We start from the raw sequence: 17648 nt of genomic DNA, 5'->3' as shown, positions 1-17648 counted from the left end.
AGCCAACCACCACTGGATCAAAAGGTTCATGGTTTCAGCCCTTAAGAAAAGTCCCAGGAAACAGCCTGTCATCCCCTCATGGGATTTAAATATCGTCCTTAAGGTCCTCAAACAAACTCCATTTGAACCACTGTCTTCATGTACCTCTCAGCTCCTTTCCTTTTAAAGCAGCTTTTCTAGTAGCCATTACCACATCAAGACGGGTGGGAGAACTACAAGTTCTGTCCATAAGGGAGCCTTATTTTAGAATCAAGGATGACTGCTTAGTTCTTCGACTTGATCCATCCTTCCTACCTAAAGTAGTTTCAGATTTTCACCACTCACTGGAAATAGTGCTTCCCTCCTTCTGCCAAAATCAAAAAAATGCAGGGGAGAGAGAATTCCATACACTCTATGTCCGCCGAACGGTTTTATACTACTTGGAGCAGTCTAAATCTTGGAGAATTGACCCAAATTTATTTATTAATCCTTTGGGACAAAATAAAGGCAGGAAGGTGGCGAAGAGTACCATCGCAGGCTGGATCAGAAGAGCTATTTCAGAATCATACCTAGCTCAGAACATGACACCTCCGGAGGGTGTCAGAGCTCATTCAATAGATTTACCTCAGCTTCCTGGGCTGAGAGAGCGGGCGCATCTACCGAGCAGGTTTGCAGGGCCGCTACATTGTCATCAATTCATGCCTTTACCAAACACTATAGGTTGGACTTATTGTGCAACAGAAACCTAGCCTTCAGCCGGAAAGTTCTCCAGGCCGCTGACCCCCCCTTCCCCCCAGGTGCAGAATAGGTTGGTATTCCTCCTATGCTGTTGTGGAAGGTGACTAGAGAAACAAGAATTAGACTTACCGGTAATTCGGTTTCTAGGAACCTTCCACGACAGCGCTAATTTCCCTCCCTATGTTCCTTGGATAATTCTGGGGAGCTTAAAGGTAACCGGTGCCATGGTATTTGTTATAAGTCACTGGCGAGTAGGAGGTGGGAGGGGCTTTTAACCTTTTTGTGCCATTTGTCCCCCATTAGTGCATGGAGACCACCTCCTATGCTGTCGTGGTAGGTTCCTAGAAACCGAATTACCGGGAAGTATAATTTTATTTTTTTCTTCTTCAACAATGTTGCTAACCTTTATGTAAGGGATGTTATTTCTAAATTCAGTAGACATGCCAAGACACCTGTAAAAACCTCACAGAGATAACTGAAAGATTATCCTCTCTGTTGATTAAATGTGATCTTTTCAAAGCTTGTTTTATTTTATTATTTGTTGACGCTATGTTTTTATCTTTCAGACAACATTGGCCCACATAATTGCCAAGAATACCAACAAAAACAACACTCGTTTTGTAACGCTGTCTGCAACAAGTGCTGGCACAAGTGACGTTCGAGAAGTCATTAAACAAGCCCAAAATGAGCGTAAACTGTTCAAGAGAAAAACTATACTTTTTGTGGATGAAATTCATCGCTTCAACAAGACCCAACAGGTAAATCACTCTGCAAATGTGACCTTTGTAGGAACTGTTGGGTACTAACATATTGATAACTCTTCTATAGGACAGGTCATCACCCCAATTGACTAGCTGATATCTGCTTCACAGCAGCCAAATATAAGCAATGAGTGGGGAGAAACGCAGCAGCTTAGACCATTGTTTAGTGACTGCTGCAGAGTACTGGTAGTGGCCACTAAACCATGTACGGACCTACTGTCCCCCCAACCCTCCAGACATAGCTTATATCTAAATGCTGCTGGAGAAGATATGAGTTGATCAGGTGGGGTGTCAGGTGTCGAACACCTGCTATTTTATATTTTTGGACAATCCTTTGGATATGCCATCAGCATGTTAATCCTGCAATAACTCCAATTGGTTGTGATGTCGATTGTCATTCCCTATCGATCTCTTGTTGATGATTTATACCCTGGATATGTTATTCCCCTTTAAAGGGAACCTGTCACCCCGTTTTTTGAAGATGAGCTAAAAATAGCGTTAAATAGGGGCAGAGCTGGGCGTTACATTAGTGTCTTTTGTGTGCCTTTATTACCCACCTATGCTGCTGAAATACCTTTGTAAAGTCGCTGTTTTCTGCTGTCACTCACGCTGGTCTGGTCCTATGGGCGTGGTGACAGCGCTGTTTCTCCCCCAGATCAGGCTCATCATTCCGTTGGTGGTGTAGTGGTGTGCGCATGTCCAACAGAGAATATCCACTGCCCAGGAGATGAAAAAGAGCGCGATCTGCGCTATTCAGCCGTTTACCGGTGGGCGCTGCCATCTTTCCTGTGGCCGCGCGTGCGCAGATGGAGCGCTCTGCTGTCCGGGGCTTCAGAAAAATGGCTGCGGGATTCCGCGCGTGCGCAGATGGAGATCGCAGTGGCCATTTTCCTGAAGCCCCGGGCAGCAGAGCGCTCCATCTGCGCACGCGCGGCCACAGAAAGATGGCCGTGCCCACCGGTAAACGGCTGAATAGCGCAGATCGCGCTCTTTTTCATCTCCTGGGCAGTGGATATTCTCTGTTGGACATGTGCACACCACTACGCCACCAACGGAATGATGAGCATGATCTGGGGGAGAAACAGCGCTGTCACCCCGCCCATAGGACCTGACCAGCGTGAGTGACAGCAGAAAACGGCGACTTTACAAAGGTATTTCAGCAGCATAGGTGGGTAATAAAGGCACACAAAGACACTAATGTAATGCCCAGCTCTGCCCCTATTTAACGCTTTTTTTAGCTCATCTTCAAAAAACGGGGTGACAGGTTCCCTTTAAGGCTATGGCCATAATGCTGCTGAGAACTGCAACAACAGTTGTAGTTGTGCTTTGGGGCGGGCCAGTGGGTAGGTCTCTTCTTGGTTTCTCTGTCCTAGAGCACCAAGATAAGACTCTGCCCACTGTCCCGTCCCAGAGCATGAACATCTCATTAACTGAATACTTTTAAGGGTATGTGTCCACGTTCAGGATTGCATCAGGATTTGGTCAGGATTTTACATCAGTATTTGTAAGCCAAAACCAGGAGTGGGTGATAAATGCAGAAGTGGTGCATATGTTTCTGTTATACTTTTCCTCTACTTGTTCCACTCCTGGTTTTGGCTTACAAATACTGATGTAAAATCCTGACCAAATCCTGATGCAATCCTGAACGTGGACACATACCCTAACTGGTACAAGAATCACAAGACTGATTTCTTCACTCCAGGTATCATTTTAATTAGTGTTACAATGCCAACATGACAATGCCCGTAGTTTACTTAGCAAAATCGTTATGGCAGGTTCACTTTAAACCAGCTTTAAAGGAACTGCAGTTAGCATTATTTGCAAAAGTGGTTTTATTTTAAAGAAGTTGTCTACTACTAAGACAGCTTCTTCTCATACCCCTTTCTTGGCCCCAATAAAATAATAAAGCTTATACTCACCTCCCATGCCAACGCCGTTACTGTGGTGTCGGCACTCGTTCCGGGGCTCCCATGCTGTTTTTGTGACGCCGGCGCCCAATCAGCGCTGGTGTCAGTATCCCCGTCTCGTATCAAATTGAGCAGGTAGAGGAAGTTAGGGCTGTAGCTGCAGCCCAGACTTCAGCTTCATGTTTGATTTATCCGAAAGCAGAGACAGTGACGCCAGCGAAGATTGGGTGCCGGCGTCACAACAACTGCACTGGAGCCCCTGGAGCGCAAGTGCTGGCACATCAGGAACGGCATCGGCACGGGAGGTGAGTATAGGCTTATATTGCCCTAGTAGTGGACAACCCCATTAAGGGGGACAGTGGATGGAAATACATCTCTAGAAGGGAAGCTCTAAATAATGATATTGTGATAATTAGCAAGTAAATAGTGTTTTAACCTTGTTACTCTGTGTTGCAGAAAGTGCAGCTACCGGTAGACAATTAAGTTATAGTCTCCCTGCAGCCCCTCGCTTTCAGTCGTCAGGTTGGTGCAAGGGTTATGACTGTTATCACTATGTTGACTGTGAATGCACTGTTAACACTCACTCAGCTCCTTGACTGAAAACCTGCTCACAGGTTGTATGTTGCACACAAACGCTGCAGAGCAGGCTGTCAATCAATGTGTCTGGGAGTGTTTACAATGTGCTCACTGTATAGTTAGCGGAGACTGGAAGCGAGCGGCTGCAGGAAGAATATCAGAAATATCAGAAATTTCCATTCATTTGATAGCATGTATCAGCTGTCAGGTTCCCTTTAAGAAAAAATCTCACTTAATATATACTAAGCAGTGCAGAAGAGTTAACCCCTTAGTGACAAAGCCAATTTGGTACTTGGTGGCCGAGCCAATTTTTACAATTCTGACCACTGTCACTTTATGAGGTTATAACTCTGAAATGCTTCAACGTATCCCGCTGATTCTGAGACTGTTTTTTCGTGACATATTGTATTTCATGTTAGTGGTAAAATTTATTCGCTATAACTTGCTGTTATTTATAAAAAAAGAAGGAAATTTGGCAAAAATGTTGAAAATTTTGCAATTTTCAGCGTTTTAATTTTTGTACCCTTAAATCAGAGAGTGGTGCCACACAAAATGGTTAATAAATAACATTTCCCACATGTCGACTTTACATCAGCAAAATTTTGGAAACATATATATTTTTTTCTGTTAAGATGTTATAAAGATTAAAAGTTGACCAGCGATTTCTCATTTTTCCAACAAAATTTACAAAACAATTTTTTTTAGGAACCACCTCACATTTGAAGTGACTTTGGGGGGGTCAATATAGCAGAAAATACACAAAAGTGACACCACTCTAATAACTGCACCCCTCAAGGTGCACAAAACCACATTCAAGAAGTTTATTAACCCTTCAGGTGCTTCACGAGGAGTAAAGCAATGTGGAAGGAAAAAATGAACATTTTACTTTTTTCACAACAAATTTACTTTGAAACCATTTTTTTTTTGTTTTCACAAGGGTATGAGGAGAAAATGGACGAGAAAATTTGTTGTACAATTTCTCCTGAATATGCTTATAACCCGTTTGTGGGGGAAAGCCACTGTTTTGGCGCACGTCAGGGCTCAGAATGGAGGGAGCACCATTTTACTTTTTGAATGCAACATTGGCTGGAATCGATGGTGGCGCCATGTCGCGTTTGGAGACCCCCTGCTGTACCTAATCAGTGGAACCCCCCAGTTCTAACCACAACACTAACCCTGACTCTAGCCCCATCCCTAACCCTAATAGAAAAATGGAAATCCTTTTTTTATTGTATTATTTGTAACCCCTTAATGACCGGAGCTTTTTTTGGTTTTGCGTTTTCGTTTTTTCGCTTTCCTCCTTCCCAGAGCCATAGCTTTTTTTTTTCCGTCCATATGGCCATGAGAGGGCTTATTTTTTGCAGGACAAGTTGTACTTTTGAACGACACCATTGGTTTTACCATTTCGTGTACTAGAAAATGGGAAAAAAAAATCCCAAGTGTGGTGAAATTGCAAAAAAAAGTGCAATCCCACACTTGTATTTTGTTTGGCTTTTTTGCTAGGTTAACTAAATGCTAAAACTGACCTGCCATTATGATTCTCCAGGTCATTGCGAGTACATAGACACCAAACATGTCTGTTCTTTTTTTTTTATGTAAGTGGTGAAAAAATATTCCAAACTTTGCTAAAAAAAAAAAAAATAATAATTGCACAATTTTCTGTTACCCGTAGCATCTCCATTTTTCGTGATCTGGGATTGTTTTTTGCGTGCCAAGCTGATGTTTTTAATGATACCATTTTTGTGTAGATACGTTCTTTTGATCACCCGTTATTGCATTTTAATGCAATGTTGCGGCGACCAAAAAAACCGTAATTCTGGCATTTTTACTTTTTTTTTCTTGCTACGTCGTTTAGCGATCAAGTTAATTTTTTTTTTTTTTAATTGATCGGGCTATTCTGAACACGGCGATACCAAATATGTGTAGGTTTGGTTTTTTATTTTGAATTGGGAGAAAGGGGGGCGATTTAAACTTTATTTTTTTAATTTTTTTCATATTTTTAAAAACTTTTTTTTTTAAATTATGGCATGCTTCAATAGCCTCCATGGGAGGCTAGAAGCTGCCATAAATCGATTGCCTCTGCTACATAGAGGCGATGCTCAGATCACTCCTATGTAGTAGAATTACCGCATTGCTATGAGTGCCGACCACAGGGTGGTGCTCATAGCAATCGGGCATCAACAACCATAGAGGTCTGCAGGAGACCTCTGGTTGTCATGCTGATGCGCCGATGACCCCCAATCATGTAACGGGGGTCACCGGTGCGCGCATTTCCGGCCGGATGGCCGGAAGCGCTTGTTAGCCCTAGAACGCATACCAGGGGCCTCGCAGGCCCGCTAGGTTAATTGATTTCCATTTTCTGCAAGATTACTTTAGTTAGAATTCTGAAACTCTAGGTATTCCTCAGGTATATAGTTGTTAGTAATTTCCAGTTGTTCATATATTTTTATGTTACAGGCATTTCAGTATAACAACTCTTTTTTGGGAATACCCCATATTGACATACCTGGGGCCTTTTAGGCCCGTACTAGGTTTACATGTGACTACAAGAGATGTTTTCTGTAATTTTTTTTCAAATGATATTGTAGATGAGGTAGTTTTGAGTACTAACTTAGAAGGAAAACGTATCGCTTCAGGCAGATAAAAAAAAACATGTAAAAATATAACAAAAGAGGAACTGTATGCTTATATTGCCCTTAGGCTATGTGCACACGTTGCAGATTTTCCTGCGGATTTTTCTGCACTAAAAACCGCAGATCTTGGCAGAAAACGCAGGTGCGGTTTTTGGTGCGTTTTTTGATGCGGTTTTTAGTGCGGTTTTTGATGCGTTTTTCCCTGAAGATTGTCTGTGTCTTTGACACAAATAAAGCTTGAACTGCAGTGGGAAAAAAACAAAAAACACATGATGTCATTTCCTTGTCCAACCCTGTGAAAACGTCAAAATGAGATGCGCCAATTCCGGCACTTAACACCTCTCTTCCCACTCCCAAGTAGTGGTGGGATATGGGGTAATGAGGGGTTAATACCACCTTGCTATTGTAAGGTGGCATTAAGCCCGGTTAATAATGGAGAGGCGTCAATAAGACACCTATCCATTATTAATCCTATTAAAAGGTTAAATAAATATATAGGGGGACCCCAAAAAAAAAATGACATAGGGTCCTCCTGTATCTTTAGGCCAGAAAGGTTAAGCAGACAGCTGTGGGCCAATATTTGTGGCCTGGGAAGGGGTTAAAATACCCATGGCTGTTCCCAGGCTAGGAATATTAGCCCACAGATGTCTGCGTAGCCTTTATGGCTCTAAACTACAGGGGGGCCCGAAAAAAAAATTGCGTAGGGTCCCCCTATATTTTTAGGCCAGAAAGGCTAGGCAGACAGCTGTGGGCCAATATTTTTGGCCTGGGAAGGGGTTAAAATACCCATGGCTGTTCCCAGGCCATGAATATTAATCCCACAGCTGTCTGCGTAGCCTTTCTGGCTCTCAAATATAGGGAGAGCCCCCCCAAAAAAGTGTTAGGGGTCCCCCTATATTTTTAGGCCAGAAAGGCTACGCAGACAGCTGTGGGCTTATATTCATAGCCTAGGAAAGGGGCCATGGATATTTGCCCCCCCCCCCCTGGCTACAAATAGAAGCCCACAGCCGCCCCAGAAAAGGCGCATGTAAAAGATGCGGCTGTGGGCTTCTATTTGTAGCCAGGGGGGGGGCAAATATCCATGGCCCCTTTCCTAGGCTATTAGTGCGTTTATTATTTTGCCAAGCGAGGGTCTGCAAATGGATTGAGAGAGCAATAAAATATTACAACAACCGCTGTGTTTATTTCATTAAACTACTTTGTAATCGTGTGTGTGTGTTTTTAAACCCTTTCCTACAATTGGATTAATAATGGATAGGTGTCATAATTGACGCCTCTCCATTATTAAACTGGCTTAATGTCACCTTCCAATAGCAAGGTGGCATTAAACCTTCATTACCGCATATCCCACCACTACAGGGAGTGGGAAGAGAGTGGCCAAGTGCCAGAATAGGCGCATCTTCCAGATGTGCCTTTTCTGGGGTGGCTGGGGGCAGATGTTTGTGGCCACGGGGGGGGCCAATAACCATGGACCCTCTCCTGGCTATTAATATCTGCCGTCAGTCACTGGCTTTACCACTCTGGCGGAGAAAATTGCGCGGGAGCCCACGCCAATTTTTCCCGCCATTTAACCCTTTATTTTAGCAGCTACAGCACCCAAATTTTGCATACACACACTACTAACATTAGTAGTGTGGATTATGCAAAAAAATGGGGATATGAGATGGTTTACTGTATGTAAACCATGTCTCATATCCTGTCGGGTTTGTGCAGGGGAAATGAAAAGCCGGCAATTGAATTACCGGCTTTTCACAGATATCACGCTGAAGTAAATATAAATACAGAATATATATATATGTGTCTCAATGACATATATATATATATATATACATATACTGTATATATGTTTTACCGAACATTTGAGCACATAAATCCATTAGATGTCGGTTTTGCAAGCCTGCAAGAAAATATCGCAGTACGGATGCCATACGGATTACATACGGAGGATGCCATGCGCAAAATACGCTGACCCACCCTGCCTACGGATCACTATTTTGGGAACATTTCTCCGTATTACGGCCGTAAAATACGGACCGTATTGTCTTACGCCGAGTGTGACGCCGGCCTGAAAGTGTAGATTTTTATGGTCATGCATTCTAGGGTTAAATGCCGCTGTCAGTTTGACAGCAGCATTTATCTAGTTAATAGGCGCAGCGGATCCCTATTACGGGCACATGTCTGTTGTTCAAAACAGCTGACATGTCCCGGCTTTGATGCGGGCTCACCGCCGGGGTCGTACTATTCCGTTCCATGCAGAAAGGGGGTTAACTAACTAAAGGGGTGATAAGGAGGGGTTTGATTTACTATTTTTTTTTTTTATATATTTTGATCACTGTGATCAAAATGTGATCAAAATGAACGAATAGGAAAAATTTCCTATTGTTGCCGGGTGCCGGCCATCAGATCTCAGCGAGCACACTGCTCATGCGCCCGCCATTTTCTCCTGGGAGAAAACGCCGGCGGCCCGGGGGACTTCATGGCGGGTTGCAGGGACACCGGAGGTACTGGGGGGTGATCGGAGGACCCTATTTCTCTCTCCTCTTATGTGCGATCACATCAGAGGAGAGAGAAATTAAATGGGAAATCAGACTTTTTTCTTTTTCTTGCAGTCATCGTTATTCCGTTAATAACGACGATCGCAACACTGGGGTTGGTAAAAAATGACCCGAAGCATGTTCCCTGGGGTCTCAGCTACCCCCGGTAGCCGAGACCCCGGAGAAATTCCGACTCTGGGGGGAGCTATACCCTTCTTTTTCAGCGCCATTAAAAAGCGGTGCTGAGGCATAAGTACCCTTAACCCCTTCATGACCTTGGGATTTTCCTTTTTTCCCGTGTTCGTTTTTCGCTCCCCTCCTTCCCAGAGCCATAACTTTTTTATTTTTCCGTCAATATGGCCATGTGAGGGCTTATTTTTTGCGAAACAAGTTGTACTTTTGAACGACATCATTGGTTTTAGCATGTCATGTACAAGAAAACGGGAAAAAAATTCCAAGTGGGGTGAAATTGCAAAAAAAGTGCTGTCCCACTCTTGTTTTTTGTTTGGCTTTTTTGCTAGGTTCACTAAATGCTAAAACTGATCTGCCATCATGATTCTCCAGGTCTTTACGAGTTCATAGACACCTAACATGACTAGATTATTTTTTATCTAAGTGGTGAAAAAAAAATTCCAAACTTTGCTAAAAAAGAAAAGAAAATTGCGCCAATTTCCCATACCCGTAGCGTCTCCATTTTTCATGATCTGGAGTCGGTTGAGGGCTTATTTTTTGCGTGCCGAGCTGGCGTTTTTAATGATACCATTTCGGTGCAGATACCTTCTTTTCATCGCCCGTTATTGCATTTTAATGCAATGTCGCGGTGACCAAAAAAACGTAATTCTGGCGTTTTGAATTTTTTTCTCATTACGCTGTTTAGCGATCAGGTTATTGCTTTTTTTTTTATTGATAGATCGGGCGATTCTGAACGCGGCGATACCAAATATATGTATGTTTGATTTATTTTTTTATTGATTTATTTTGAATGGGGCGAAAGGGGGTGATTTAAACTTTTATATACGGTATTTTTTTTTTCACATTTTTTACACTTTTTTTTTTTTACTTTTGCCATGCTTCAGTAGCCTCCTTAGGAAGCTAGAAGCTGGCACAACGCGATCGGCTCTGCTACATACCGTAGCAGCGATCATCAGATCGCTGCTATGCAGCAGAAATGCAGGTGTGCTATGAGCGCCGACCACAGGGTGGCGCTCACAGCTACCGGGGATCAGTAACCATAGAGGTCTCAAGGACCTCTATGGTTACTATACAGAAGCATCGCTGACCCCCGATCATGTGACGGGGGTCAGCGATGTGCTCATTCCCGTCCGTAAGCGCCGGTTAAATGCCGCTGTCAGCGTTTGACAGCGGCATTTAACTAGTTAATAGCGGCGGGTGAATTGCGATTTCACCCGCCGCTATTGCGGGCACATGTCAGCTGTTCAAAATTGATGCGGGCTCACCGCCGGAGCCCTGCATCAAAGCGGGGTATCTGACCTCAGACGTACTATCCCGTCCGAGGTCAGAAAGGGGTTAACTGCCACCGTTAAAAGGCGTATCGGTGGTCTTTAAGGGGTTAACATGCCAGTATAACAATAAACAACAATAACAATAAAGATTAATGGTTGATCTTGCCATATTTATAACATATGCACAGGATATGCCACAAGGGTCAGATGGCACCTGAATTTGTCTTGAAAAATTGACCTCATGAAGCGCTGTCCAGAATTGAGAGATGGCCATGGGCTTGGCAGTTTTTGGAGCTCCCCTTTGAATGTATGGAGAGAGTCACACATGTGCATCCAGCTCTCCATATTGTAAAGAATGCGATGGGGCCCTGGTCTGAAAATAGATCTGGGTTCCAGAGGTGAGACCCACATCTATCAGACATTTATGGCATGTGCTGTGCATAGCAACCATCCTATGGATGATAATAACCCTGTATAACTTTCAACCTTAGGCCGGGTTCACATTGCGTTAACAGCAGCCCGTTCAACACATGCGCTGGCTGCTGTTAACGCAAGTGCCGATATGTCAGCGCGCTAGCGCACATAGAGCTAGCAGATGCTCTATCTGCGCTAGCAGTGACGGACCCGGAAACGCTGCAGCCCGCGTCCCAGGGTCCGTCACTCAACGACGGCACATCGCTAGCACACGCCCATTGTGGGCGTACGCTAGCGATGCGTCCGCCATAGGACTTAATGGCGGCGTTAACGGACTGCGTTACACAGCGTTATGCTGCGGTGTAACGTAGTCTGTCCAACGGATGCCAAAGACGCAATGTGAACCCAGCAGGTTAGTTTAATATACTACACTTGGGTCAACCTGTACTCCAGAATCCGTGATAAACCTACAGCCGTTAATAACAGATGATTTAAAATATTTATTGCAATTGTTTTGTTTTGAGGAGATCGGAGTATGATCCATATTACTGTGACACATCTTAATAAAGAAAATGATCTATGTATATGAAAATCCATTTTACAATATTAATTGTTGCAGCCTCTTGGATATGTAACAAAAGCTAATAAAATAAAACACATTATATTATTATATTAGTAACAATAATAATTATAATATCATCTGCAGTAGTATACTTCAGTCAGAGGGCATGATCTTGACACACTATCAAATTTACTAAAATAAAGTGTAAGATTATCATAGGGTGAAAGAAGCGCCTGTATTCTGGTGGATACACAATCTGATACTTTAGAAGACAAGAATGGAAGCTGTCACTCAGCCACTTAAGATTGTAATGTCAAGCCTGCAGATTTTAGCATAATTCTAATCCATCTTGGAATGGGTGCAACCTGTAGCACCACTGATATATATATATATATATATATATATATATATATATATATATATATATATATATATATATATATATATATAACAATATAGAATCCCACTGACTAAAATAAATTGCAAATATATGTACCCTATTGACAACAATTTCCTCACTTATTCTGTGCAGATTGATTGTTGAGATGTAGGTACTTACTCAGGATATTTGAGATGTTCTTTTTGTTTCCCTCCCATACCCAGGACACTTTTTTGCCACACGTTGAGTGTGGAACAATCACTCTTATTGGAGCAACGACAGAAAATCCCTCTTTCCAGGTGAACAATGCGTTGTTGAGCCGCTGCAGAGTTATTGTTCTGGAGAAGCTCTCAGTGGAAGCGATGGAGATTATCTTAAGGCGAGCTGTGCACTCCTTGGGCATCCAGGTTCTGCAGGAGAACGAACAGCCTGAGGGAAGTAGCAGTGATACCTCAGAGTAAGTGATAGAGCAACAGACAGGCATTGGTACACAAAATAGGTCTTGTCAAGTGGCCAAAAAGGGGAGGTGGAATGGGAGGGGGAATGTTGAGTAGCAACTTGTTGCAGCAGACTAAAAGTGTACACATGTTAGTGTCCCTTCTGCTATTTAAATAAATTGATAAGCCTCAAAAATGTGTTCATCTCAAAGTTTTGCAACCTGCACAATCAAATGAACAAGAAAGTTTTTGAATGTTTGTTAACTTACTAAAAGATACTTAATTAACCACCACTAAAAAGTGTGTCTGGTATTAAAGTAGATCTGCCTGTAGGATTGTAGACTTGGAAAATAAAACGCTGCTATACTCACCAGCCGCAGTCCCATTGCTTCCTTTCTGGTGCTACTGCAGTCTTGGTTGACAGGCTGCTGCAGTCGCCTCATGACTACAGTGCACATCATCACTCTAGCCAAACACAGAGCAGTGTCTTTTTCTGTCTACATGCTCAGTGACTGGCTGCAGGGGTCACGTGTGCTGTAATTAGGTCTTCCCTGAAGTAGCAGCCTAAAAAGCAATAGCAGATAGGCAGCGATGGACTTACGATGGGTGACAATAGCTGCGTTTGTTATTTTATATGTATGAAACCCTTTGGTCAATTACAAAGTAATTCCGGAAACCTATGGCCTTGTCTCTTTGATTTCATATCAATATTGAAAGTGTGGTTGATTTATGCATTTCAATACAGCCTAGATGGTGATCCAACCACCCATAGTGAAGACAGTTCTGGTTATTGATAGTCTTTTGGCTTCCATAAATATATATAAATACACACACACTCTTTACAGATCCCTGTTAAAATGCCAGGTTTTTGTAATGTAAAAATAAATCATACCAAGAAGAATCATTTCGTAACTTTTTTCCACCTTAAGGCTATGTGCACACATAGGGAGGGTCCTCTGCGGGTTCTCCCGCAGCGGATTTGATAAATCTGCAGGGCAAAACCGCTGCAGTAACCGCTGCGGTTATTCCTGCAAATTTATCGCGGTTTGTCTTGCGGTTTCCGCTGCGGGTTTACTCCTACTATTGATGCTGCATATGCAGCAATATGCAGCATCAATAGTAATGTTAAAAATAATTAAAAAATGGTTATATACTCACACTCTGACGTCCCGATCTCCTCGGCGCTGCCTGTGGCGGTCCGGTTCCAAAGATGCTGTGCGGGAAGGGCCTTCGTGACGTCACGGTCATGTGACCGCGACATCATCGCAGGCCCTGCTCACACAGCAACTCTGCGACCGGACGGCCGCGTGCAGCGCTGAGAGGTGAGTATATCATTATTTTTTATTTTATTTCTTTTTTTTTTTTTACACAAATATGGTTCCCAGGGCCTGGAGGAGAGTCTCCTCTCCTCCACCCCGGGTATCATCTGCACATGATCAATGCATTCCTATGTGTGCAGAATCGCCGCGATTCTGCACAAAGAAGTGACATGCTGCGGGTTGTAAACCGCTGCGTTTCTGCGCGGTTTTTCCCACAGCATGTGCACAGCGGATTGCGGTTTCCATAGGTTTACATGTAACTGTAAACGCAATGGAAACTGCTGCGGACCCGCAGCTGCAGAAACTCTGCGGTTCCGCGGTAAAAACCGCAACGTGTGCACATAGCCTAAATCGTGCCTATACTTTTACAATTCAATTGAAATATAAACTGAAATGTTCTGGTGAAAAAAAAATTAAAATAATATGGTTGCACAAATATGCAAACCCTTAAACTAACACTTTGATGAAGTATCCTTTGAATTTATGGCAGCATTCAGTGTTTTTGGGTAGGAATTTATCAGCATGGCACATCGATAATTGCAATATTAGCCCACTTTTCCTTGCAGTAGCGCTCCAAATCTGTCCGATTATGAGGGCATCACCTATGAATAGTGCCCTTTTCAGGTCACCCACAGATTTTTAATTTGATTCAGGTCCGGACTCTGGCTGGGACACTTTAAAAGTTGATCTTCTGGTGAGCCCTTTTTTTGTTGGTTTGGAGTTAGGGTATGCCCACACGTTCACATAAGTGAGGCAGAGTATGTCTCGACAGCACGTGATTGCATGTATGCAAATTGCAGTCACGTGACCTCCTGTGCGGTGTTTAGGCTGTGAGGATTTAGAGGGCTACAGTCACATAGAGTAACACAGAGTTAATGCGGAGTTTCAGCAAAGGACCCAAGAACCCCTTTAAGGAATTTAGGTGAAAATCTGCAGCATATCTGTACAAGGCAAGTGATTGAGACTTTACAGACAAAGGCAAGCATGCAAAATTTTATATAATGAAAAACATGCTCATTTCTTAGGAAATTTGTTGTGAATTTCAACACTTTTTAAGAAGAAGGGATGAAATTAGTGCTGAGTTTTCAGCATAATTCACAAGAAAATCTGCATTTAAAACAGTAGTAGAAATGCAGATATTTTTTCTTTTTACATTTTCTGTACGAAAAACGTATGCTGCCAATCCAATATTGTATTGTACTGTATGTAACTATAAAACATAAAATAACATACAAATAACAATTTTTACATGTGTTTTTCTATTATGCCAATTGCACTTTATTAAAGAAACCTTTTAGGAATACATTCATGTATAAGATTCTAAGGCAAACTGTGCGTTCTCCCAGTTTCCAACACTGTTGGAATAAATACTAAAGCAAAACTAATATGACAAAATGGGAAAAACTCTCACAGCTCTATCATGTGAATGCGATCTTAGGGAATTATTTGTATATGCAATGGTCTCATCAACACTTATATTTTCCACCAATTTCCTTTCTTTCTTTTTTTTTTTTGAGTTTTCTGCCTGATCTTCTACAATCTGTCTACCTGGTCCCTCTGCAGGTATGACAAGTCCTATGTAATACTGACTGATTGTTTTTCCTCGCTTCCAAGCATCAATTTCAATAAGGGAAGCAAGTGCATGTGGAAACTTCGGAAGCACAGAATGTTATTGAATGCAAACCTATCACATTACTGTGTGTACAAGAAGGGATTTCCTCAGCCCTTTGAATTTCTTCCGTCTCTTTGCATGTGCCAGTGCTTAGCATATCAATCATTTTAGCCTGTTAACATAGTTGTCTATTTGCCACATAGCACACAATTTGAAGCACAAGTAACATGCCTTGTTTGTAGCGCAGATGGTGTCTCTTCGCTTTCTGCTGTGCAAAAATTCTCACAGACTTACTCCTAAATCTTGAAGAAAACCTTACTAGAAGATAGAAAGCTGTTATAGCTGCAAATGGCATGAGAACAATATAGAATTATAGGTGAGATGCTCTGCAGCACAGAAGAATGTCAGCGAAAATTGCCCACACTGAAAATTACCCTCAAGTTTATTAAGAACAGTTTATTAAGGAGGTCTAATAACAACCATAACTTCAGTTTATTAAACAATCATTGTACACCTGGAAATAATGAGCCACCTGGTGATAGTCCTTGACTTCCATGGGCTCCATTGAAATACAGTAGAGCACAACACAGGCAGCAAAGAAAATGCAGAATGGATTTCAACAAAGGTCTCTGGGCCCAGTTAACTTCTCCAGGTTCGGTTCACTCATCCCTAGTCCCAGAGTACAGATTCTGTTCTTAGGAGTTGTCATTCCACTGTGCTAAAAATAATTCCACTCTGTGTGGTGTGTCTGGGCCTAGAGACCCTTATTCAAATCCATTCTGCATTTTCATTCATCCTATGCCTGCCTACACCTGCAGTATATGTGTATGATACATAACTACGTAGGATCTGTTCACTCTAAGAGTATGTGCACACGTTGCGAATTTGGCTGCGGATCCGCATTGGATTTGGCCCTGTTTTTCATGCGGTGCACAATACCATGTAAACCTATGGAAAACAAAAACCGCTATGCACATGCTGCGGAAAAAAACGTGCGGATTTGCAGCTTTTTTTTCCCGTAGCATGTCAATTCTTTGTGCGGAACTGCAGCGTTTCTGCACTCATTAACTTCTATTGTGTCAGGCCAATCCCCAGCAAACCCGCAGATGTAAAAAAGATCTGCAGTTTTGCTGCGGTTGTGGGTGCGAGAGAAACGCTGTGGCCCGGGAGGAGGGAAGTGTGTGGGCGGTGACTGTGGGTGTGTCTGTGTGTGCAGGTGGGGTCTTTGTGTCTGTGTGTGCGGGATTGGAGGGGCTCTGTGCGGGGTCTGTGGGGCTGTCCGGGGGTCTGCGGGGCTGTCCGGGGGTCTGCGGGCTTTATTTCTTTAAGCAGTGTACATTGTCCTCAAAAATTAGATAAGCTTTGAACACCTTGGTTTTATTCCCCTTTGACTTAAGTTATTCCCTAGGTGATGAGGAGTGTTTTCTCATGATTAAAGTACCGTATGTGATATTTGATACCTGCTTAAGGTGTCTCAGGGCTGTGGAAGTCAGTAAGCTTAACCTCCGACTCCTCAATTTCCATTACTTCATGACTCGACTCCACAGCACTGTCTCACTATGGAGCATGTTCATAAAGTGCAACACAGATTCATCTCAACTAAAAGCCAAGATCCTTAGATCAAGAACAGAACAGACATTTATAGGACATTCATAATTTTTCCATAAGAATTTGGAAAAGTTTACAGTACATCCTGCATTGAACTACTGGACTCAATTTATTATATACACTGCTCAAAAAAAATAAAGGGAACACTTAACCCCTTTCTGTCATTGGACGTACTATTCCGTCCATGTGGGGTGGGCCCTACTTCCCAAGGACGGAATAGTACGTCCAGCACGATCGGCCGCGCTCACGTGCAGCGCTGAGAGGTGAGTATAACATGATTTTTTATTTTAATTCTTTTTTTTACACACAAATATGGTTCCCAGTGCCTGGAGGAGAGTCTCCTCTCCTCCACCCCGGGTACCACCCGCACATTATCCGCTTACTTCCCGCAACGTGGGCACAGCCCCATGCGGGAAGTAAGCGGATCAATGCATTTCTATGGGTGCAGAATCGCAGTGATTCTGCACAAAGAAGTGACATGCTGCCGGTTGTAAACCGCTGCGTTTCTGCGCGGTTTTTCCTGCAGCATGTGCACAGCGGTTTGCGGTTTCCATAGGGTTTACATGTTAATGTAAACGCTATGGAAACTGCTGCGGACCCGCAGCATCAAAATCGCCGCGGATCCACGGGAAAACCCGCAAAGTGTGCACATAGCCTTAGAAAAAAAATCTTCACAGGAGGAGACACAAAGCAAGCAGAGATTATTAGTAAATAATACGTGTGATT

At 42.9% G+C, this 17648-nt stretch overlaps 1 protein-coding gene across 1 annotated transcript in view; it reads left to right on the top strand.

Annotated features, from left to right (window-relative positions):
- The window catches only part of WRNIP1 (WRN helicase interacting protein 1), a 158273-nt gene that overhangs the window by 44816 nt on the left and 95809 nt on the right, over nucleotides 1-17648 (top strand). The window contains exons 2-3 of the mRNA XM_077269771.1: nucleotides 1284-1475; nucleotides 12171-12403. Coding sequence (XP_077125886.1) covers nucleotides 1284-1475; nucleotides 12171-12403 — 425 coding nt within the window. The remainder of the gene's footprint in view (nucleotides 1-1283; nucleotides 1476-12170; nucleotides 12404-17648) is intronic.

This window comes from Ranitomeya variabilis, chromosome 6 (assembly GCF_051348905.1).
Source record: "Ranitomeya variabilis isolate aRanVar5 chromosome 6, aRanVar5.hap1, whole genome shotgun sequence".
Classification (NCBI taxonomy): domain Eukaryota; kingdom Metazoa; phylum Chordata; class Amphibia; order Anura; family Dendrobatidae; genus Ranitomeya; species Ranitomeya variabilis.
The sequence above is the reverse complement of the archived record's forward strand: the minus strand, read 5'-3'. Positions and strand labels throughout refer to the sequence as shown.